Raw genomic sequence first — 25,334 nt, 5'->3', positions numbered from 1 at the left:
GGAGACCTGACTCATCTGCGAAAGTGGAAGTTTGGATGGGAATTCCCAGAATTTATAAGGCTACAGATAGTTAGATAGAGAATTTATTAAGTGTTTACGATACGTCACGAAGAATGGAAGTTTCTTCTTTCATTCCAATACCCTTCAGAGTACGTTGGCTTGAGAAAGCCAGTATGTTTTTCAATAATAAAAATGCTGCACATTATGCCCCCATATGGTCATAATTTTCACAACGATCATTCTTTTCAATGAGATTTTACAGCTGATTCTTCTTTGCAGGTGGCACAGTGGGTAGAGTGCTAGGCTTGGAGTTAAGAAGACCTGAGTTCTAATTTAGCCTCAGTTACTAGCTGTGTGATCCTGGGTAAGTCACTTAACCTCTACCTGCCTCAGTTACCTCAACAGCAAAATGGGGACTGTAACAGCACCAATCGTCCAGGGTTGTTGTGAAGATTAAATGAGATAAAAGTTATAAAACGTTTAATACAATGCCTGGCATATCGCAGGCACTTCATGTTTATTCCTTTCCTCCTTGTTAACTTCAAAAACTACATTTAAAAAATTACATAGTTTTTGAATCATGTAATGTGTCCAGGTTGTCCCAGGGGCCACCTTTTCCTCTTAACCCCCACCCCCTGACCTTTGTTTTACAACATGTTCTTTTCTGAATATATCCTTCCACCCTCCCCTATCCATCAAGCCTTTCCTTATAACAAAGGTTAAGAAAGAAGAAAAAGGAATTCACAACCAAGTACATTCAACACATATAAAATGTTTGTACTATTCTATACCCATAGTCCCCTACCTCTACAGCAAAAGGAGGGAGGTACATTTTCTCATCTTTCCTTTGGAGTAACTTGGTTATTACTCAGTTGGGGGTCATTCTTTTGATGCACATTGTGGCAGTCATTTCTACATCATTTTCCTGGTTCCATTTACTTTGCTCTGCAGCAGCTCACCTCAGTCCACCCTCAAGATCTGGGATTCCATGCTTCTCTGAATTATTCCTATTTATTGTTTCTTATGACACAGAAATACTCCTTTAATAACAGCTAACACTTATAGAGCTTTTATTCTGTGCCCCACACTGTGATGAGCACTTTACAATCATTCTCTCATTTGATCCTCACAACAACCCTGGGAGGTAGGTGCCGTTATCCTCCTTTTACAGATGAGGAAACTAAGTCAAACAGAGGTGAAGTGACTTGCCTAGGATCACACAAGCATTTGAGGTCCAGGCACAGCTGCACCGTAGCATTCCCTACTGAGTTTAACATTCGTACCACAATGTACTTAGTCATTCTCCAGTCCACGAGCATCTTCTTTGTTTCTAGTTCCTTGTTACCACGAAAAGTGCTGCTATGAATATTTTGGTTCACATGAAACCTTTTGATTTTTCATTTCCATGGGCTCACTGGATCAGAAGAGAAGAGAATTTTAGTTATTCTAGCTATATTATATATTTAGTTATATTATGAATATATATTTTAAGCTAAAATGATTTTAAAATTTTTCATTTTGATTTTATTAATTAATTTATAATTTAGTAACTATTTATTAGTGGTTTTAGTATTATTCTATATAGTTCTCCAGAATGGTTGGACCATTTATAGCTTTACTGATGAAAGAAGTGTGTCTGCCTTCGGACATCCCTTCCTACATTGACTATCGCTGTCATCTGCCAACTTTGCCAGTTTATAGAGTACAGAGGAAGCCTAACAGCAATTATAATTTGTACTTCCCTTCATAGTGGTCATTTGGAGCAGTCTTTCCTATGGCTGTTCATTGTTTTTGAAAACTATCTGTTTATATTCTTTGAACATCTTTTGGGGGATAACTCATGGTCTTATAAAAGTGTTTTTTGTTGTTCAGATTTTTTTTTCAATCTTGTCTGACTTTTTGTGACCTCATTTGGGGATTGCTTGGCAAAAATACTGGAGTGACTTGCCATTTCCTTCTCCAGCTCATTTGACAGATGATGAAATAGAGTCACACAGGGTTAAGTGACTTGTCCAGGATCACACAGTTAGGAAGTATCTGAGGCTGGGTTTGAAGTCACTAAGATGAGTCTTCTTGATTCCCAGCTCAGGGCTCTCTGCCCACTGTGCCACCTAGTTGCCCCTATAAATGTGTGAAATTTTATGTATTTTGGATATTGGGCCCTTGCCAAAGATATCTGATGCAAAGATTTTTCTCCTTTTTGTTATTTTCCTTTATCTTAGCTACAATGATTTTTTAAAATTGTGTAAAAGATTTTCAATTTTATATTATTATGAAAGAAGTCCCAATTTTAACCAGTGCTTGTAGAACTTTGTTTTATTCTGTTCTACATGAGTTCTCATATAGAGTCTCATAGCATTCGCCCACATTATGTCATTTTCATTTTAAAAAAACAAGCAGTGAATTATATTGAAATTTTCTCTTGCTATAACAACATTTATAAAATTCTTTGTTTTATAAAGTGCTTTGAAAATTTTTTTTATTTTCAACATTCATTTTGAGTTCTAAATCTCTTCCTTCCTCCCACCCCTCTCTCACCCATCGAACAGGTAAGCAATATCATATCCATTATACAAGCCATGCAAAACATATTTCCAAATTAACCATGTTAATAGTTAAATGAAATTATTTAGCAAAATTAATTAGCAAAAAAAGATAAAGTGAAAAAAAAAGTGAAAAAATTGTACTTAAATTGTTAAGTTTCAGTTCCAGGAGAAATTAGCTGATCATATACTAATTACCAAAATGAGTGATGTCCAGAACTTTAACAGGCTGTTTGGTATTTTTAACCTCCACACAAACCTTCCAGGTTATATGCAGGCAGCAAAGGCAACGATACCAATCTCTGGAGTCACCAGCCTGTGTCAGCTGATGGGGATGGTGGTGGATTCTATGGGGAACTTTGAGATTTGCAGGTGCTCATCTGTGCATAGCATACGAAGTAATTATTGGCTGCGTTCCTTAGGCTGGAGAAAATTCACTGTTATTCCTGCTTTCGGTGACGTCAGCAAAGCGCTTTGTTTTCATTGAAAGACCTAGATACATTTGTGTGGGTGTTGTACTAAAAAATAGCAAATAATGTGGGCTGTTGCTTCACAGGTCTCTTCTTTCTTCCTGTCTCATGTTTGTTCCCTAGCGGGGTCCTTCCAACACTGTTTGGAAAACTCTGCCATATACCGATGAAATCACAATTTCAAACAAAAACAACCATTATTGCTATTATTAGATGACGTTCATGTAGGAGTACTTTTAAGGTTTATAAAACAATTTGTGTGCATGATCTCATTTGCTTCCCCCAACAGCTGTGTAAGGCAGGCACAGATGATGTTGGACTCACTTAACAGAAGAGGAAATTAAGGCTCAGAAAGTTGCAAAGACTTGCCCATGCTCACGGTGCCAGCAAATGCCAAGGGAGGATCCAAATCCTGCCTTAGACACTAAATTCTCATTGTGCTGCGTTCACTCCATTTAGAGTAAATTCAGTTATTCTTGTTACTACACCCTTTGACCTTCCAGCTGTAAATCCATGTTCCAATGTTCCTGTGATTGGAACTCGGGCCCCTTCTGACACTAAGTCCAATTCTTCTTTATGACATCCTTCAAAAGGTGCCCAAAATGGAATTTTACTGTATATAAGGATATGAATAACTGTCTAAATACATGCTTCTACTACTAATTAGACCACCAAAGCCATTTTGCCTGGTTGGCAAGAATATATACATTGTTATCCAGTTGTGTCCAACTCTCTATGACCCCATCTGGGGTTTTCTTGGCAAAGATGCTGAAGTGGTTTGCCATTTCCTTCTCCAGTTCATTTTACAGAAGAGGCAAACAGGGTGAAATGACTTGCCCAAGGTCATATAGCTAAGAAGTGTCTGAGGATAGATTTGAACTCAGGAAGATGAGTCTTCCAGACTTTAGGCTGGGCATCTATCCACTACACAACCTAGCTGCCCTAAGAAGTCATATGCTCACTTACAAATTCATTCAAAAAGCATTTATTTATATGCTTCCTATGTACCCTGCACTGTTGGTTGGTATAATCTGGGGTTTGGTCAAGGAGATCCAAGCCCTGAGAGCACTTGAAATAGTCTCTACCTGGTACCAACCCATAAGGAGGCTTGGTGATCCTGCTTCCAGAAATGCATAATGGAGGGGCCCTTTCCTTCTCTGCTTCGGAGAATGCATAATAGACTGTTGAGTTGAAACTGAGTGTTCAGACAAAAAATTGGACCAGATAAACTGTCTTCCCCAGGTGACTTTTCTATGAGGGGAAAGAAGGTGAGCCTTCAGGTGAGAGGAGAAGTAGCATCCTACATCTGGGGCTGCCTTATCTCCACAACCAGCCACCTGGTATTCATGATCACATGGCACAGCTGTATCTTCTGTCTCCATTGTGTTTCATTCTGTTCTGATCTTCAGTGAATCAATGCTGGAGATGGAATGGGTCAGGTTATGACCTGATGAGCTTCAAAAGGTCAGAAGAATCTTCAAAGGTCCCCTCAGCAACCAGAGCTGACAGCAGTAGCCACCAAGTCTGGGAAGGAACTAGCCCTGAAGAACAACCTACTTGGCCCAGGCCAGCAGTGAATAGTGAAGGCTGGGACATTGTGTTCTTTAAGGAAGGGAGTGACTCATTCAGTGGCTATGCCCTGCCCAGAAGTGAACTCAATCACTTTGTAACAACTGCTCTAAGTTTGCACCCACTCTCCCAGGGACTGAGTAGACGGGAGGAAACGCTCCCAGTTTGGGAGGCTGTTGGATTTCCACTCTTGCTAGGCCTTCTCAGTAATATTTCACTATAAAATTAATTGGTACTAATTGGTTAAATGATATTGGGGAGATATTAACTGATGATCAATATTGGTAGAAAGCACACTGGATGATGGCTGTTTACTCTGAAGTGTTAGGGACTGAATATGTTTCCTTTTACAAAAGTATTTGCATTCTTAAAAAAAAGTAGGCAAGAGGAGCTGTCAATACATACCTTGATGAAAATACATTGCTCAGGGTAGAATTTCAGGCACTAAGTTGTGACAAGATTAGGGACCTGGTGACCCCTATCATTTCACTTTAGAGAGCTTAGTCAATCAGTCAGTTGTTTCTTTAGTCATTTTTCAGTCTTGTAAGTCTCTTTATGACTGCATTTGAGTTTGGGGTTTTTTGTTTTGTTTTGGCAAAGATACTTGAGTGGTTTGCCATTTCTATCCCCATGATAACTCTCCTTGATCTCTCCTCCAGGGATTCATGTGGTGTCCACATGTGCAGCTTAGCAATGACTCTGGAAGAGAGAGTGAGCCTGATGACTTTATGCAACTCTGCCTCACTTAAATCCAGTTCATGAGCAAGTTAAGACATCACTCCAACACGTCACTGGTCCTCTGAAAATGAAGGACAAACAGTAAAAACAATGACAATGCAAATTCAGTAAGGATACATCCATATAGTATGTTCTGTATGTTCAGAAACAATGTCATTACACATATATAGTCAGTAAGGAGGAATCCATACATGTATATTCAGTAATGATGTGTTCATCCATGTATGTTCATTAAGTTTGCATTCACATAGTATGTTCGGTAAGGATGTATCCATACATGTATGTTCAGTGTGATGTGGAGAAATGAATGCTAGACCTGGAGTCAGGAGACCTGATTTTTGCTCCTGATTCTGTCAATTACTTGCTATATGACCTTGGACAATTTTCTTCCCCCTCTCTTGGCTTTTTTTAACTGAGGTAGTAGGACTAGATCAGGGCTATTGTTTTTGAAACTGTAGTTTGTATAGTGTGTGTGTGTGTGTGTGTGTGTGTGTATGTGTATGTGTGTAGTGGACCCCTTCTCAGAATAATGTTTTTTTTTCTAAATTCATAGTGGAAGGTAATCCTCAATTTCAGTTAGAGGTTAATAAAAAATAAAGTCATTTTTTCCCCATCCACAGAGAAGCCCTGGGGATCCATGAACCCCAGATTAAGAATTCTAAACTAGATGATCTCAAAGGTCCTTTCCCTCTCCAATGATCTTAGGAATCTTAGAATGGCCCACTGGAAAGGGAGAGAGCTAACCATTACACACTCCCAGCCACCCACTGCTGCCAGGAGACCAAGCCCATGGTGCTCCTCTCAGCTTCCCAGATGATCAGAGGCCCCATCTGGAGGGATGACATGGAGCATGAGGAGCAGCTTCCTTCTTTCACTGATCCCACAGAACGGTATGTCCAGACCAGGGCCATGTCATCCAGCCAGCCATGGCACCAGCCACATTAGCCACAGCTTCAGTGCTGGCTGCCTGTGGGTGTCTTCATGTGTTGTTTAAAGCAACTTCCCTGGCTGACTCACCCCTAGGGGCCGGGAGAAGCAGGCAGCCGGCACTGGAAACAGTGCCAGCCTGCCACAGCTGCAAGAGTGGAGCTGGGAAAGGACCTTTGACCTTTCTCCTAGATACCTTCTGAGTCCTCAGAAACTGCCCTTCAGTTCTCCCATCCAAACCATCTCTTTGAGGGGCACTAATGACTCACACTATTGTAGCATAGATTTTCAGCCTGAAGGAACTTGGGAGGTCAACTGATAACAAGAATAATGGTTAGCATGTATGTAGTGCTCTAAGGTCTCTCTATAAAGATTATCTCGTTTGATCCTCACAACCACCCTGGGAATGAGGTGCTATGATTATCCCCATTTTGCAGATAAGGAAACTGAGGGACACAGAGGTTGTTATCCGCCCATGGTCACACAGCTGATAAGTGTTTGAGGCTGGATTTGAACTCAGGTCTTACTTTCCCTTCTGCCCTCTTCAATCCAGTCAAATTGGCCTCCTCTCTGTCTTAGACCAGACATCCCATCTCCAGTCTCCAGATGTCTCTCCATTCAGATTGTAAGCTACTTGTTAGTAGGCATTGTTTCATTCTTTGTACTTGGATCCCCTGCATCTAGCACATAGTCAGTCCTTCTTAAGTACTCGTCGATTGCTTGCATAATATTTGACCTCCACTGGAGAGGTTGTTTGAGGGATGATATGACTACCTCTATCCTTAATGTTTCCTCCAAAGTCTGGGATGGGCCTTGAATATCTCCAGCTCTTTTCCTTTCCAATGACTCAATGAAGATCTTCATATAAATTCTCAAGTCTTCCATATTTTTCATTACACAGGTGGTCAGTCTCCTTCATTTCTATTAATCCGTGTATTTCTTGCTTATTTTGAGCATGACTAAAATGTTCCAAAATGAATAAATATTAGCTTTCTTATTTCACTTTAATAACAGTAGAAATATGATCTGAATAGTCAGAAAATCTTTTGCATTAGGATGTTATTTTTCATGTGAAGTGCAAATTTTAACAATTCAATTTGGATGAGAGATTTGTTAGTTTTACAGAAAGATTTACTACTTAAAGTTAAACTATTTTTTTTTTCTATTTTCATTTAAATGACTGGTATGCTATCTTGTAAATTCTTCCAAGGTCATGTTTGTGAAATAAATCGTATATGAGAAAAATATCTCCAGCTCATCTGGAGAGCTCTGCTAACATCAGTCTCTGATGCAGGAGACCTGAGACACCTCATGGGATAGAATATCAGACTGAAAAGGACCTTAGAACATGGACTGTCAGAACATCAGAGGTGAGCAGGACAGAATCAAAGAGTTGGAAGACAGCTTGGCTTAGTCTAGTCTAGTCTGATGAGATCCCCTCTACAATATCCTGGACAAGGTGTCACCCAGCCTCTTGAAGATCTCCATTAATGGTAAACTCATTACCTTCCTAGATATTCTATTTAAATTTTTTTTAATATATATTCATTAGTTTTTTATTTTTCCAATTACTTGTAAAGATAGTTTCCAACGTTCACTTTTTTGATTTTGAGTTCCAAATTTTTTTCTCCTTCCCTCTCTCCTCTTCTCCCTCCTAAGACAATCTGATATAGGCATATGCAGTCATATTACACATTTCCACCTTCATGTTGTGAAAGAAGAATCAGATCAAAAGGGGAAAACCACAAGAAAGAAAAAAAAGAGAAAAAAGTATGTTTTGATCTGCATTCAGATAGAAAGCATATTTAATTTTTGAAAAGCTCTGATTGTCAGGATGTTTGACATCTATCACCCTTAAATCTGCCTCTCTTTAGTTTCCACGCATTGCCACATCTTCCACTTGAAAAGGCTAATCCCTCAGTAATAACTAATCACTGTTGGACTCAGTGAGGCTGGGGTTCTTGGTCTTCTTCCTATCCACAAAGGAGAACTTCTCAGCTCCCATGAAAAGTCCTTCCATTTACCCACATTACACTCCTCTGCCTCACCCTTTAATTACTTGAAAAGATGTATCATGTCTCTCCAAAATCTCTTCTCCAGGCTAAAACCTTCTTACTTCTTTTAATCGATCCATTTACTGGATTGCCTCTAGGCCCCTCACCTTTCTGATCACCCTCAGTTGGACAAGCTCTAGCTCATCAATATACTTCCTAAAATGTGTCATCAAGAACTAAACACGGTATTCCAGGTGTGGTCTGACCACATCAAGATTCAAAAAGTTAGGTTGGCTACCGCAAAATGGCTCTTTTCAATAGCCCAAGATTACATAGGCTTTTGGCTGCCATGTTAACTTACTTTGTCCTTGCAGATTTGACAAAGCCTCTCCCACCATTTTAGCCATTGAGGGCTGGGGAATCCAAGGGACCATATGAGATGTGTCATATCATCCCAAAGCAAGTAGCCCTTTAGCATTGAGTCACAAGTTTCCCTGGAAGTAGATGGGGTTAAAACTATCCCCCCCCCAGAACTTTTTCATATCAGCAGTTGTCTAGCCATGTGTCCCTCATACTTGTATTCCAAAGTTGATTTGAAAAAAAACCCTCAAATATAATGCTTAGGGAGGCTTCATGAAGTAGTGGATAGAGTACTGGACTTAGAGTCAGGTAAATTCATATCTTATCTCAGAGACTCATTGGTTGTGTGACCAAAATCACTTAACCCCTCAGTGCCTCACTTTCTTCATCTATAAAATGAAGGGGCAGACTCAGTGGTGGTAAAAGTCCCTCCCCCCTCTAAATTTCTGATCCTATCACTTTGCATTTATTCCCATTAAATTTCATCTTATTAGATATGGCCCATCATCCTACCTCGCCAAGATTAGAATCCTGATCGTGTCATCTAGTATATAAGCTAGTCCTCATTGCTCTGTGTCACCTCAAATGCAATGAATGTGTCATCTATATCTTTCTTTAAGTCACAGGTCAAGTGTCAGACCCATTCCTGGGTCACTCCACCAGAAACCTCTTTCATAGCTGATATCAACACTTAAGCTTTGGTCATTAAGTAAATTCCAAATTCACTTGACTGTACTGTCCTCTAGCCCAAGGATGGCAAGAAAAGATTTTCCCATTAGATTATAAACTCCATGAAGGCAAAAAACTATCTTTTTGTCTCTTTTTGTATCTTCATCGCTTAGCCCTGTGCACATAGTGCACACAGAAGGCACTTAATAAATGTTTATTATTGCCAACTGCTTTGCTGAAAACTAGGTCAACATTTAGATCATTGCCCTTGATCTACCAGTCTAGCAAGCCTCACACAAAAACCGGAAATGAGCTGTTTGGCATGACCTATTCTTGAAGAACCCACCCTGGCTCTCTGTGGTCACCACTTCCCTTTCTGAATTTTCACAAACCAGTTCTTTAACATTATGTTTGAGAGTTTTGACAGGAATTGAAGTCGAACTCACCATCTGATGATCTGTAGATTCTACTCTCTTCCCTTTTTTGGGAAAACTGAAGCAGCATTGACTTATTTCTAGGCCTGTGGTACTTCTCCCATTCTTCATGCTCTTCTGAAAGTCATACCTCAGCCTGCATTGAGGTTTCTAGAACCACTCCATGTTTTAGAGTTCTTTCTCCATCATCTGTGTCTACTCCCACCTTCTGCACTTGCCTTTTAAAAGACTAAGTTGTTCATAAGACTTTTGTCATTATTAGGGCAGTTAGGAGTACATATAGAAAGAGGGCACAGGTGTGAATTGAATACAATGGGATGATATCTAAAAAAATAAAATTAAGGACTGAGAAAGAGGAATGTACTGAGAGAAAGGGAAAGGGAGAAGTAGAATGGGACAAATTATCTCACATAAAGAGGCAAGAAAGTGCTTTTACAGTGGAGGGGAAAGTAGAGAAGGTGACAGAGAATGCTTGAACCTTACTCTCAATAGAATGGACGAAAAGAGGGAATAACATACATACTCAATTGGGTATAGAAATTTATCTTACCCTACAGGAGAGTAGAAGGGGAAAGGCATAAGAGAAGCAGGGTTGGGGGAGAGGTGCTGATAGAAGGGAGGACAGATTGGGGAGGCAACTGTCAGAAGCAAAACACTTTTGAGGAGGGATATAATGAAAGGAGAGAGAGAATAGAATAAATGGGAGGAAATGGGAGGAGGAGAATACAGTTAACAATCATAATTGTAAAAAAGATTTGGAAGCAAGTTTCTCTGATAAAGGCCTCATTTCTCAAATATGTAGAGAACTGAGTCAAATTTCTCCAAATAAGAGCCATTCCTCAATTGATAAAAGATCAAAAGATATGAAAGATTAACTTTCAGATCAAGTAATCAAAGCTATATGTAGCCATATGAAAAAATGCTCTAAATCACTATTGACTGGAGAATTGCAAATTAAACCAATTCTGATGTACTACCTATTGGATTGGCTAATAAGACAAAAAAGGAAAATGACAAATGTTGGAGGGGATGTGGGAAAACTGAGACAGTAATGTACTGTTGGTGGAGTTGTGAACTGATTCAATTATTATGTAGAGCAATTTACAATTATACTCAAATTATGCCCTTTGACCCAGCAATACCACTACTAGGTCTGCATCTCAAAAGAGAAAAAAAAAACCAATAAAGGAAAAGGACCTATGTGAATAAAAATATTTATAGCAGCTCTTTTCTGGTGGAAAAGTATTGGAAAATGAGAAGATATCTCTTAGTTGGGGAATAGCTGAACATGTTGTGGTATATGATTGTGACAGGATACTATTGTGCTCTAAGAATTGATGAGCAGGATACTCTCAGGAAAACCTGGAAAGACTTATATGAACTGATGCAATGTGAAATGAGGAGAATCAGGAGAACACTGTATGCAGCAGCAACAAAATTATATAATGATCAACTGTGAATGATTTAGCTATTCTCAGTAATACAATGATCCAACACAACTCAAGGATTTATGATGAAAAATGCTTTCTGCCTCTGAGAGAAAGAAGTGATGGAGTCTCAATGCAGATTGAAACATACCTTTTTTGCTTTCTTTATTTGTCTTGCTTTTTGTCTATATTTTCCTTTACAACATGACTAATATGGAAATATGTTTTGTATGACTATGTATGATCTATATCAAATTGCTTGCCTTTTCAATGAGGAGAGTGGGGAGTGATGGAGAGAATTTGGAACTCAAAATTTCAAAAATATGTTAAAAATTGTTTTTATATGTCATTAGGAGGAAAACATTAAATAAATAACTTTTAAAAATCTAAGTTGGGCCCAATTGATAAATGGTCAAAGGATATGAACAGGCAGTTTTCAGAGGAAGAAATTAAAGGTATCTATAGTCATATGAAAAAATGCTCTAAATCACTTGATTAGAGAGATGCAAATCAAAACAACTCTGAGATACCATATCACACCTTTCAGATTGGCTAACATAACAGAACTGGAAGATAATAAATGTTAGAGAAGACGTGGGAGAGTTGGAACACTAATTCATTGTTGGTGGAGCTGTGAGCTGATCCAACCATTCTGGAGAGTGGTTTGGAACTATGTCCAAAGGGCTACAAAAATGTGCATACCCTTTGACCCAGCAATATCGCTACGAGGACTGTATCCCCAAGAGATCATAAAAATGGGAAAGGGTCCCACATGTACAAAAATAATTATAGCAGCTCTCTTTGTGGTGGCCAAAAACTGGAAATCAAGGGGATGCCCATCAATTGGGGAATGGCTGAACAAATTATGGTATATGAATGTAATGGAATACTATTGTGCTGTAAGAAATGATGAATAGGAAGACTTCAGAGAGGCCTGGAAAGACTTACATGATCTGATGCTGAGTGAAAGGAGCAGAACCAGGAGAACTTTGTACACAGCAACAACCACAGTGTGCAAGGATTTTTTCTGGTAGAACTTCATTGCAATGAAAGGACTTAAGATGGTCTTTCAAGGCAAAATGCCTTCCACATCCAGAGTAAGAACTATGGAGTTCGATCTCAGAATGTAGCACATCATTTTCCTTTGTATTATGTTTTGGTTTGTTATATGTTTTCTCCCATTCATTTTAATTCTTCTATACAACATGACTGGTGAAAATGTATTTAATAGGAATGTATGTGTAGAACCTATATATAATTGTATGTCATCTTGGGAGGGAGGGAAAGAAAAAATCCAGGCCATATGGTAGCGACTGTGGAACACTGAAAATTGATAAATAAAATTTAAAAAAAATCTAAGTTGGCCAGTGAGTTCTCTTTGGTTCCTCAGCACTCCCTGTTGAGCTCTGACATTCTGCAAAGGGATTGGATTGGGGAGGACTTGGAATTTGAAGATCCAGATCTGCAACTGAATTGCTACAGGCAGGGGAAGGAGAGAGGGAACAAATACTTATTAGGTACTAGGCATTGTGCTAAGTTCTTGACTTGATCTTTACAACAACTCTGGGAAGTAGGTGCTGCTATTGTTCTCATTTTACAGCTGAGGAAACTGAGGCAAATAGAGGCTAAGTGCCCCCAGGTCCCATAGCTAGTGAGTGTCTGACATCAAATTTGACCCTGGGTTTTCCTGACTCCAGGCCCAACACTCTCTGTTCTGGGTCACCTAACTGCCTGTAAGAGTAGATAGACCACTCCTCCTTTGAGCCTCAGTCTCCTCTTCTGTAAAATGGAGGGCTTCAATACAGGTGACCTGGCACATGTACAGAAGAGGTGAGGTAAGATAGTGAGGGCATCTGCTGAAACAGGACGACCTCCAGAAGGAATTGGAGTCTTTGGCATAGAGAAGAGATAGAAAGGTGAAGGGAATCACGGTCTTCAAGCATTTGAAGGATTGTCCAATGGACAATGGGGGGTAGGGTACCACACATTGGAAAGTAGCCCAGGAAGGAAACATTGGTCCAGATAGTCCCAGGGACTGTGAGCTGAACCAAAGAGCAATAGATTGGCAAAGCCTTCCCGGGAAGGATGGAGACACTGGATTTTTCAAAATACAAAATACATTTTATTAATATCTTTTATTTTTACTTCATCTATATTTCCCTTCTTTCCCCTGCAATTCCTTATAACAGAATAAAAGAGGAAAGTAAACCAAAGCCCAGTTCAGCAAAACTAATCAGCATATGAGAAAGTCTGACTGTGTTTGCAGCATCCCAAGCCCTGCCTGAGAAGCGAAGGGATGCAGGGAGGGAGGAGGCCAAGGGTCACCAGGATTTCTCATCATTCAGTTTCCATTGTTTTATTGTTGTTCTGTCCCATTTGTGTGCAAGTACTGATATGATTATTGCCACTTGAGCAAGAAGTGAAAATTGTGTTTATGGGTGTGTGTGTGTGTGTGTGTGTGTGTGTGTGTGTGTGTGTGTGTGTGTGTGTGTGTGTGTGTGTGTAGGGAAAGAAACATGCCCAGCAGGGCATATGGCAGGATGACTGGGACCTGGTGTTCAAGCTGGACAGAGGTTAGGATTGAGTCAGACACCCTCTGGGGGAGGATGGCTCCCACATTGAGTGTATTAACTCTCTGGGCTGGGAGGTGGACCACAGGAGTATTTTAGTACATCGGGGATCCAGCTTCTCCCAAGTGCCTGGCACATACAAAGGAGAATAATACATGTTTGTGGAAAATGCTCATTGAAGTTGGAGGAAAACCTATTGAGGTTCGATGTGAGTAGAAAACTTTCTAACAATGACTGTGGTCCATGAAATGAAATGGATTGACTCAGGTGGTGTTGAGTGGGTTCCCCCCAGAAGTGTGTTGGAGACAGTTTGAAGGAGCTCATGAGCAGATCGTTAAATTTTCAATGTGAGCATTGAAATGCTACAAATCAGGACTTGGTTTAAGTTTTATTGGTTGTCTAGACTTAAAGTGACGGAAAAAAATGTTACTTAATAATGCAGATTAAACTTGTATACATTTATCAACAACCACCATCCCCAGAGCAGGTTGTTAAAGATTTACCAGCATGCCCTTGGCTTCCCTTAATGTAGATCTTCAAGCAGTTTTAAAATATGTCATAGAGATTGCTATGCAAGGTTGGCTTAAATGACCTGAGGGACCCCTCCAACCAACCACAAGAAGGGGAGGCTGAATAGAACGGGGAGGTAAGTATAGTGGATTTGAGTGGAAAGAGTGCTGGACCCGGTGTCAGGGAGACCTGACTTCAAATTTTGCCTCTGATATTAAATAGTTGTGTCATCCTGGGCAAGTCACCTAACCCTAGTCTGCCTTGGATTTTTCATCTGTAAAATGGGGAGTGAGTGGAGTTAGGCTAGAATTCAGGGGTGGGGCACATATGGTCTTGAGGCTACATGTGGCCCTCTAGGTCCTCGGGTGCAAACTTTTGATTGAGTCCAAGTTTTACCGAACAAATCGTTTTATTAGGGGTTTTGTTCTATGAAATTTGGATTCAAACATACTTAAGGACCTAGAAGGCCACATGAGGCCTTGAGGTTGTGAGTTCCCCACCCCTGGAGTAGATGGTCTTTTAGGTGTCTTACCGATTTCCATCTCTGAGCCTGTGTACAGATAAGTATGTGCCCAGATGTTTGTGACTATGGGCAGATGTTTGTTAATGAGAATAACATAGCTTGGGTAATTTCCCAGGTCTGTGGGGCCCAGCACAAGGTTTCCCTTGGTTCTGATGTCTTCTTTAGGGGACCAGAGATCAGTTCACCCATGCTCATTAGCACAGTATTTGAATATCCCAGGATTGTATCACTACCCCTTACTTCCCCACCCCCATAAACTCTGGGAAACCTCACCCAGGCAATTCTTAGAAGGCCCAGTGTGGGTGTGTGGAGAGATATAAACCTGGAAACCTACTCTGCATGACCTGGGGGGTGGGGGGGAGGGAAGGATGAGTCAAAGGAAAGAGGAGGATGAAAATGAAAAGGTCTTTGTCATAATCAATCAATCAATCAATCAATCAATCAGCATTTAAGTGCCTACAGGCATTGTGCTAGGAACTGGGGATCTAAAGACAAAAAGGAAACAGTCCCTGTCCACACAGAACTTAAAGTCTATCAGGGGAGGGCACAGGCAGTTAGGAGAAAATCTGACACTCAGCATTGTGCCTTGCACATAGTACTATTCAGTTGCTTCAGTCCTATCCAGTGCTTTGTGACTCTATTTGGGGCTTTCTTGACAAAGATATGGGAGTGATTTGCCATTTCCTTCTCCCACTTATTTTATAGATGAGGAAACTGAGGCAAACAAGGTGAAGTGACTTGTCCAAGGTCACACAGTTTTCTTGGCAAAGATCCTGGAGTACCATTTCTCTATTTCACTGTTGGGTGCCAGAGTTCCTCTTAGCTGCCTGTGCCCTCCCCACCCCACCCCAAATCACCTTGTATTTATTTTATATACCCTTATACATGTACATGTTGTTCCCCCTGATAATTGTAAACTCATGAGAATGAGGACTGTTTGTTTCCTTTTTGTCTTTAGATCCCCAGCTCTATTTGTTTTTTTTGACGAAGATATGGAAGTGATTTGCCATTTTTTTCTCCAGCTTATTTTACAGATGAGGAAACTAAAGTGACTTGCCCAAGGTCATACAGCTAGTCATACTTTTAAAATGTTTGCTTAATTTCTTGGCAAAAGGGACCTTATAGATGACCTAGACCAGGGGTTCTTAGCCTTTTTTATGTCTGGGACCTTTTAGCTATCCAGTGAAACCTATGGAACCTTTCACAGAATTCGGTTGGCAAGTGCATGAAAAATTAGAAAGGAGTTCAATTCCATTGTGACATAGTCTTCAAAATAGCAACAAACCAAGTTCAGGGACCCCATGAGAAGAACCCCTGGTCAGTCTAACCCCCTTATTTTTATAGATGAGGGAAACAATGCATTGCAACTCAGGGAAGGAACTCAGTCAGATTCATGTGCACAGATAGCAGAGACAGAGTTTTGAAGGCCCTTAGAACATGGCACAAAGAGTGACTGAGCTTTTAGAGATCAGTGAAATCTTCTAGTCCAACCACCTCATTTTAGTGATTCCACATCTGAGGCCCAGAAAGGTCAGTGACTGTGTGACTTACTCAGGATCACCTAACCTACCTGTAAGTTGGCAATCAGGTTCTCAAGTCACCATTCCTAGTCTCTCCAAATCCAGAGGGGGTTTTTGGTTTTGCATTATAACCAGCCTTAGGAAGCCTCTTTAGTTCATCATTTGATCTCATGGCATGGGAAGGCTTGGTAGGTGGGGAGGGGATGAAGAGGGGAGTGGAAAAGGGGCAGGAGAAAGTGAGGGCAGTTTGCTCTGACATGAGTGAGGATGGAAACATATAGTGGAAAAGGGAAAAAACTGGCTGGAGAGTCAGAGGGTCTAGATCCAAAATCAATCTTTCACACTTAGAACTTTAGACCTTGGGCCAGTCTGGGCCCATCTGTAAAATGAGGAGCACTAAATGACCTCAGAGATCTCTATGATCCTTCCCCAGTCTTGCTGACTAGGTCTCCCTAGGTGATTAGTTCCCTCTCCCATACAGGCACATGACTGATCTTTGACATTTGCCCTCCCCTCTCTCCCCTCCCCTCTCTCTCTTCCCTAACCTCCTTCCCCACCCTCCTCTCCCCTCCCCTTCCTCCCCTGCCCTCTCACCCCTAAATGGAATTTCCCCTGGCAGTCCCAATCCTCCCTTTCAGGCCCAGTCAGACCTGGGCCAGGCTCTCCTTCCTTCCTCTGCACAAAGGGCTCCCTCCCTTCCCTTTATTTCCCCATGGGGGCTCTGCCCTTGTCATCAGCTATAAACCCTGAGTTTGTCTCTGGGCTGGTAATACTCTTGTTGGCCAACAGATGGTACTAGCGAACCATGTTTCCTGCCTGGGCAGTAGCTCTTCAGAATAAAAATCCCTGAGAGTTGAGAATGATAGAATGTCAGAACAGGAAGCAGCTTTAGATATCATACAGTCAAACACACATTCCCTTCTCCCATTTTACGTATGGATCAACTGAGGCCCAGAGAGATGAAGCTAACGCCTAGAGCTGCATAGGTAATTTTCTAATAGCCGTGGTGTTTGCGTTTGGGTCCTCTATCTCAAAACCAGGGCTTATTCTACAATGTTCACCTCTAATCATTGAATCCCAGAGTTGGAAGGGACCTTGTAGGGCATCAGGTCCAACCTGGCACACCTTAGTAGGCATCCCATCTAACATTCCTTATAATGATCACTCAGTGTTTGTTTAAAGACCCTTCAGGAATGGAAGTCTACACAGTTAGGAAGGGTCTGACCTGTCCTAGTTGTATGACCCTGGGCAAGTCACTTTACCTCTGTTTCTCTCAGTTTTCTCATCTATAAAATGGAGATAGTAATAGCCCCTACCTCTCCGGGCTGTTGTAAGACCAGATGAAGTCATAATTGTAAAGCACAGGGCCTGGTACATAGTAAGCCCTATATTGAATGCTGCTGTTCAGTCATTTTTCAGTCATATCTGACTCTTTGTGACCCCAATTGGGGTTTTCTTGGTAAACATACTGGAATGGTTTTTCATTTCCTTCTCCAGCTCGTTTTACAGATGAGGAAACTGAGGCAAACATAGTGAAGTGACTTGCCCAGGGTCACACAGCTGCTAAGTGTCTGTGGCTGGATGGGAACTCAGGTCTTCCTGATTCCAGGCCTGGCCCTGTATTCAATATGCTTCCACAAGATAGCCCTTTAAGTATTTGAAAACATCCTGTCTTCTCTTATCCCAGACAAAACATTCCCTTCAGTTTGAGTCGTAGTCCATATGGAGCCCTTACTGACCACGGCCCTTACACTGATACGGTGAATTCTTCAGGCCTCAGACTCTGAAAAGGTTTAGAGACCCAGAATGACTTGTCTAAGATCCACTCAGCCATTCAGCAGTAGATCTGAGAGCAGAATTTAGATGCCTTCTGGACTCTCCGTCCACCTCCCTTGCCAGACCAGGGGACTTTAGCCTGTCCACTGTACAGAGGGGAGAAACTGAGGCACTAGGAAAACTGAGTAAGGTCATGGAGGGTATAATGTTAACAATGTAAGCAGCAGCTGGTGAAGTCCTAGACTGGAGATTAGGGCTTTAATCTTGGATCTAATATTTGTGAGCTATGTGACCTTGCCTTGACCATTCACCCCCAGAGGTCTCCGTTTCTTCCTCGGAAAAGTAAGGGACTTGGACTACATGGTCTCTCCGACATTCTATCTCATGTATTATAAATCTTTTATTTTTGACTTTCTATGTTTTAGGGGTCCAATCCAGCTCCGACATTCTATGTTCTAAGTGCTCTGTGTGCTAAGGACACCCCCAAGGTCTGACATTCTATGTTCTAAGCGCCCATCCAGCTCTGACATTCTGGGTTCTAGGGGCCCTCCCAGCTCTGACAGCCTGTGTTTTAAGAATCTTCTCAGTTCTTACGTTCTGTCTTCCTCCTCTCCCCCTCCCCCGCCCCCAGCTCTGACAATCTACTCTAAGACCTTTTTATCCTCGCCCCTTCCCCACCCACCCCCTCCGCCCACATCTCCAGGCTCGGGGCTGTGAACGCCAGACTGGGAGCAGAGAGTTGCCGGCAGAGGGCGCCATCGCCCCAGACGGAGAGGACGCTTGCCGTCACTTGTTCGCTCCCCCCATTCCCCACTCACCGCCCCCAGGCACTCTGTGCGCACCCACAGTGGAGGAGGCAGGGTCCCCGGCTGTGCAGAGTGTGCGCCAACGTTACTTGGCGCCACGCTGGGCTGTCTGAGAAGCAGCCCCGAAGGCTGAAGCCACTCCAGCTCTCGTGTCTCACTCCACCCACCCTAGGGGAAGCGAGGAGCCAGGGACCCTTCCCTTGCCCCTCGCCCCATCTTACATGCCTCTTTTCACTGTCAGTGCAGAAGAACAACCATTAAGCTTTACATCTCCCCTCACTATCCATAGACTGCACATATTTGTCCCCATTTTCCAGATGAGAAAACTAAGTCTCCAAGAGTCTGAATTGCCCTTGAGTGACTTTCTCACTCAGCTATAAAGGCCTTAGCCTGGAGCCCAAGACTCGGTCTAATACGCTTTCCTACGAGTCGTGGGGGGCTTCTTCCCCTTCCCTGGCTCTGACTTTGAGGTGGAAGCTGTTCCCTGGGCGGCCCAGACAATCGTCTGGCAACTTTCAGGTTCCACGCTATTGAGATCCCAGAAAAGGTCCTCTTTATTACAAGGCTAGATGTCCTGGGAAAATCCCCTCTCCCTTCGAAACATTATTTTTAGACCGTTTGGAGGCCTTTTCAGGGAGCTGCCCTATGTCTAGGATGAGTTAGGGGACCTCAGCAAGATATTACTGGGCTCCTCTCTGCTAGAAACAAATTGCATCCGGACAGAAAAGAATTCCAGAATCCCAGGACTAAGAGCTAGAAGGGACCTTGGAGATCATTTAGCCCACCTTGCTTCTTTTGCAGAAGAAACTAGAGCCTGGAGAAGGGAAGGGACTTGCCTCAGGTCACACAGATTCCAAATTTAGGTAGGCACCCAGACGTGATCATAGAAAGGGCCACGGGACTCGGTGTTAATCGAAACCTGGATTCAATCCCTGCTCTGATACTGTCTCTGGGCAAGCAGCTCCCTGTCCAGAATCTCAGTTTCCCCATCTGTTAAATGAAATTAAACACCATTTGCATAACTCTTGGTGTGTAGTGAAAAAGAGTGCACACTTTCCGTGTGACTGGTAGGACACTTAACTTGTCAGAGGCAGTTTTTTCGTCTGTGAAATGGAGGCGCTCATACACGCACTGCTAACTTGACCGGGTTGTTGTTGGGGGTGGGGTGGGGTGAAATGCTTTGTTTTGCAAACCTATAAGTGCAGGAATGTGGGGAGGGGATGCGGGGGGAGTGCCGATTAAGGCTGTGCAGCCGCTTTATAAACTTTAAGGTGCTGGATTATTTCCAGCCCTCTCCCCCTTTAGGCTCTGGCTGCAGCTCGGGGAAGCGCGCCGTGCAGAGGGGCTGGCTGGTCGAACTGGGCTCCCCGAGCCCGGGAACAAGAAGCCCGACGCCGGGCTGGGATTCCGGCGCAGACTACCTTTGAAAACTCTGCCCGGGTGCAGGGGCTGGGGGAACTGGGACACGAACGCGCCAGGAGGGCTGCAGTGGTGTCACCGAGTCAGCTCTCTCCTTCCGGAAGGCAGCTTTCTGCAAAATCACATGCACTAGGCGCGCGGTGGAAATCCCGTGCAGAAACTGGGAGCCGCTGCCGGGAAACTCACTCGAAACCTCCTTTAAAAAAAAAAAAAACCCAACCGTTCTCAGCTACTCCCCCCCCCTTCCTGCGCCTCGCGCCCCCACGTGGGGTTGCCCCGGGGGAGATCCGAGCCTGCCCAAAGCCGCCCGCTGCTCCGCACCCCGAGCCAATAGTAGCCAGAGTTGCCTTGATTTTCGTTGATCGGGCCGCCAATGAACGCAGCGGAGGCTTCTGCTAGGCCACGCCCCCTTTCCCATCGAAGGCCATATAAGGAGGACGCGGCGGCAGCCGCGGCAGTAGAGGTTTGGAACTGTTGCGGATCTCGCGGACGCCTTGGATTTAACGCCGCTTGGATTTGTCTGCCGCTTCTCGTTCGCTTGCTCGCTGGATTAATCGCATTGACTCGGGGATCTTGGGTTTTGGGGGTTTTTTTGAAGAATTCTCTCCTCCTTGCTCCGGCTTTTCAGCCTCGGCACCCGTGGCTTGCCACCGCCGCCGCCACCTCCTCTCTCGGGACGGAGGGACGCCTTGCTCCAGACTCGGCCGATTTGGGCTTCGAGGTCTCGGCTTTTCTGTTACCGACTGACTTGGGGGCTTCTTCCACTGTGGATTACAATTGCACCATGACCTTGGAAGAAGTCGTAGCCTGCGAGAGTGCGGCTCAGAAGTGAGTGTCCAGCCGGGGGTTGAATTCCCCTCCCTCCCGTGGGACAGATAGATGCCCCAGGCTCCGATGACCTCCCTGGGCTGGGCTCCCAATGTTGCTGCCTTGCTGCCGAGCGGGGCCTCGGACCCATTCCTTCGCCTCTCTGAGTGTCCAAGGGGGAGGGGGTCCCTACCTCTGAAAAGGACTATCTGCAGTCGCCCCTTCTCTTCTTCACCCCATCGCCTTTCCTGATCTCTTACGCTCTGTGCCTCGGTTTCTCTCCAGGATGCAGACGGTGAGCCATGCGGTGGAGGAGTTGCTGGTAGCGGCGCAGCGCCAAGACCGCCTGACAGTGGGCGTGTATGAGTCGGCTAAGCTGATGAATGTGTGAGTTTCTGCCTGTCTTTTTCATGCTGCCGGGGTGGGGGGCTGGTGGGCGATGGGGTACCGCTTTCCCCTGGTGCACAGCCTACGAATGTGCAGTAGGAGTTTTGCAACATGCCACCAAAGAGCGCGAGCCCCTTCCCTTGCCGAGGGTTGCTCACCTCTCTCTCTCCCCCTCTCCTTCCCCTCTTTCCCCGTGTTCAGAGACCCAGACAGTGTGGTCCTTTGCCTTTTGGCTATCGATGAGGATGAGGAGGATGACATCGCCTTGCAGATCCATTTCACGTTGATCCAGGCCTTTTGCTGTGACAACGACATAGATATAGTTCGGGTGTCTGGGATGAGGAGGCTGGCCGAGCTGCTGGGGGAGCCGGGGCCCACGGAAGAGAGCGAGGAGTCCCGGGATCTGCACTGCCTTCTGGTCACGGTGGGTGAGCTTGTCCCTCCCTAGCTTGGGGCAGGGTTACTTAGCAACTGGGACAAATAGATGGGGACCTTCAGGGCCTGCTGGGAGAGAGAAGTTATTTTGTTTGTCAACATGGTTCACACAAGGAGGTGGGGAAACAAGGCTCAGCATTCCATCTCTTGCCATCTGGCTTGAAGAAAGGGCATCTCGTGCCCTGGCCAGCTCAGCACTGAGCTATTCCGGGCACCCATGGGCCAATGCCCAGGTATCCCCGCCCAGCCAGGCCTATAACTCATAACTTGTTGCTATTTTGGGATGGGCCTTGTTTTTCTGAATGGGGGAGGGGGAGGGAAGAGTGCTGCTTACTTGAGCCTCCTTAGCCTAATGCTCTTTTTATTTTTCTTACCCCCTCAGAATCCTCATACTGACTCATGGAAGAGCCATGGACTGGTAGAAGTGGCTAGCTACTGTGAGGAAAGCCGAGAGAACAACCAGTGGCTCCCCAACATCTCCCTCCAGGAGCGCTGATAGCCTTCCCCAAACTTGGAAAATTGCTGCCTTGCAGACACATTAAAAAAAAAAAAACAACCCCCCCCTTCCCAAACCACACCAGATCCCAACCATCAAGACCACTGTGGGGAAGAGGTGTAAGGGACAGAATGTTCTTGCTGAAATGGGGTGAAGAAACACCTGCAACCTCTGTCAGGACCTAGTGGAGCCTGGGGTCAGGAATGACAGAGCTGAGAGGTGGGACTGTGTCGGCCTCAGGAAGATCCACCAGCCAGAGCGAGAAGGTGACCATGGGGCCTTGGAATCCAGATGCCTGGAGTCCAGTGATTGGGTCGGGGAATTAGGAGGAAGACCTGCCTTCCCCCACCACTAAGGGACTATGCATGGAGACGAGATGGTCGGGCTGCCCCTCCGGCCGGCCACAATGACCTGTTAACTGTTGCAAATGGGAGTTGGCATTTGCCACCAAGACTTGATGGTGGGAGGTCTAGAGAGACCTACTGGGACCGGGAGCCTGGGACAGGCTGCTGCTGCTGTATGCTTAGGAGCTCCCAGTCTGCAAACAATATACATATACAGATATATTTTGACGTTGTTGCACTCATCGAGCCGTTTGGAAAGAGAAGAAAAGTTTATATCTATAGCTCTATTTTTGTGTGTGTGTTTAATGTTGCTTTGGTAATAAATTTCTGCACTCTCCGGCTCCTGTACGTGTTGGCTCTTCTGCCCCCTCCCCCAGTCCCTTTCACGGCTCAGCTGCCCCAGAGGGAGCTCAGCTCTACGTTGTCCTGCAGCCTTAGACCAGGAAGTCTTAACTCCCTGTTAAAAACCACTTCAGGAGTAACTTGCTGCTCGTTTGCAAAAACACTGCAGTTTCTGTGGTCGGCGCCAAGGCCTCAAACTAATAACAAAGGCCTAACTCTTTTTTTTCCTTCCCCTCCTCTCTTCTCTCTTCCCTCCCTCTCCCCTTGGCACAGCAATTAAAGGACCGGTTTATTGCGAAACTCAGCAACTCTCCACGGTGGCGTGTGCCCCGTGAGCGCAGCTTTAGAAACCTGTCTCCTTTGGCGCCTGCCCCGTTCTCAATTAGGCAGAACTCAAAATTGGAGAGGTGGCAAATCTACCACAGACAGCCCGACTGCCCCTTTCTATCCCCGCCCCTTCCCTTTATCTCTCCTTTTTGCAAATAGAGACATGAGCTCCCAGGGGAAGAGATTTGCCCAACCGAGGTCATGTAGCAAAGTTTGTGGGAAGACCTGGGACTGGAGCCTGCATCTCCTGATTTGAGTCCAGAAACTTTTCATAAGATCTTAGAAGTGGATGGGAGTGGATCTGAGCTCATTTGGTCCAGATGTTTACAGATGAGAAAAGAGCCAGAGAGGTGGTCACACAGGTGGCAGGCTGCATGCAGGTGGGGAGATAGGCATTGACTTTCCTCCCTCCCCCTCAATTCTGCAGAACTCTTATGTGCAGAGAGGAGATTGTTTCAGTTGGCCTTGAAACTGAAACTGCTTTTGTGAACTCTTTCTGATCCCCCCTTTGTCCCCCACCAGTCCTGTCTGGCAGAGTCTAACCCTCCCCTCTCCCCCAACTTCCTACAGCTGCTGGCTCTTTCCCTGGAGGCCTGAGTCAAACCTGCCTTTTCAGAATGTCTTTAATGCCAAGGCTGAACACCTGAAGGGAGGGAGGGAATCTCCCCACTCCTAGATTATTGCCATCCCATTTGGTAATGTGGGGGCTGAGAGGGAAGGACAATCAACTCCAGCTCAGTATGGTACAGCAGGGATGTGAGATGAAGGGAGAGGTTAGTAGGTTGGTGGGGGAGTGGATCAGGAAAGGTCATAGAAGGGGGTGCTGGAGCTGAATCACAGTGACAAAATCATAAGGACCCTCCAAGCTCTGGAACCCTAGGTATGGCCTAAGAGTCATTTATTTCACATCTCAAATTCTAATATTCTAATATTTTTTAGAAGCTCCAGTGAACCCCTTTAGGGTGGGAGTAAGGTACTTAGGACAGCTCCTGAAGGTACCCCAACCCCTATGTAAACCCAGGGCTCCTTCAACTCTGTCATCTTCCCTCCCATAGAACTGGAAGACGCCTGAAAGTCCCCTAATTTTATAGATGAGGAAATGAGGTCAAATGACACACCCAAAGTCACACATGTAGATTAGTGATCAGGCCAGGATTTGAATCCAGGTCTTTGGCCTTCAAAACTAGTGGTCCAACCACAGTGCCCTTGTGCCAGCTATCTAAGTAGCCCCTGCGCTTTTTTTGAATTTGCCTGGGGTTGCAAACGTTGTCTAGTCTGTCCTGGAGCATGGTGTTTCCTTTGAGAGTGGCTATCACTCCAAGCAATCTATAGCCCAATGCTGAAAGCCCTGGACCTAGGACTTGGGAAACCCAGCCCCGGACTTGTGGGGTACTCTTGGACAAGTCCTTTTTCTGGACGGCAGTTTTCCTATCTGCCAAGTGAAGGCACTGCATCTGACGATTTCTAAGATTCCTTCCGGGTCTCAATATTCTTTGGTCTCAGCCTAGTCAATCCTCCTCGCCCGGACATCTTAACCTGGCCTCCCTTCTCTAGGATCGGAGAGTTCAGCACTGGAAGGAAGTGAAAAACCTAGGAGAAGGTCCAGAGGAGGTCTCGGTTCACGTCCACGGAGGGGTTAGGACGGGGGTGGGGCGAGGGTGCACCTGGTAGCATCTCCCCTTTCCCTCCTCTCTCCTCTCTCGATCCCGACCTTTTCACTGAGTCCTGTGTGGGCGCCCAGAGGAAAGCCCCAGAATCGAGCCCCCGCGCTTGAGTCACATGCAAATGAGCTGTCCCTGCAACTCTCGCCCCCCCTTAGAACATGGGGTCCCTCCTCCGGCTCTCGCATAGCTTCCCACGCACCCATGCGGCTCGGCCGAAAAGGTGGTGAGTCGGAGAGAGGGGGAAAGAGAGCGAGAATGACTGAGACAGACTCACAGA

At 44.5% G+C, this 25,334-nt stretch overlaps 1 protein-coding gene across 1 annotated transcript; it reads left to right on the top strand.

The window, feature by feature from the left end:
* The first annotated feature begins 20,706 nt into the window (after positions 1-20,706).
* On the top strand, positions 20,707-23,061 carry GADD45B (growth arrest and DNA damage inducible beta). The gene is made up of 4 exons (XM_072601452.1): positions 20,707-21,083; positions 21,348-21,449; positions 21,651-21,873; positions 22,267-23,061. Exons 1-4 carry the CDS (start codon positions 21,040-21,042, stop codon positions 22,378-22,380), a joined length of 483 nt encoding a protein of 160 aa, XP_072457553.1. The 5' UTR covers positions 20,707-21,039; the 3' UTR covers positions 22,381-23,061.
* The last annotated feature ends 2,273 nt before the right edge of the window (positions 23,062-25,334 follow it).

The sequence above is a fragment of the Notamacropus eugenii genome, chromosome 4 (assembly GCF_028372415.1).
Source record: "Notamacropus eugenii isolate mMacEug1 chromosome 4, mMacEug1.pri_v2, whole genome shotgun sequence".
Taxonomy (NCBI): Eukaryota; Metazoa; Chordata; class Mammalia; order Diprotodontia; family Macropodidae; genus Notamacropus; species Notamacropus eugenii.
Note: the sequence above shows the minus strand (reverse complement) of the source record. Positions and strands in the feature narration are given on the sequence as shown.

Bases quoted from the DNA above. Each gene is read 5' to 3' on its own strand.
- GADD45B (XM_072601452.1), top strand. From the start codon at position 21,040: ATGACCTTGGAAGAAGTCGTAGCCTGCGAGAGTGCGGCTCAGAA. The intron at 21,084-21,347 runs GTGAGTGTCCAG...GTTTCTCTCCAG, and splicing joins TGCGAGAGTGCGGCTCAGAA to GATGCAGACGGTGAGCCATG. The intron at 21,874-22,266 runs GTGGGTGAGCTT...TTACCCCCTCAG, and splicing joins TGCACTGCCTTCTGGTCACG to AATCCTCATACTGACTCATG.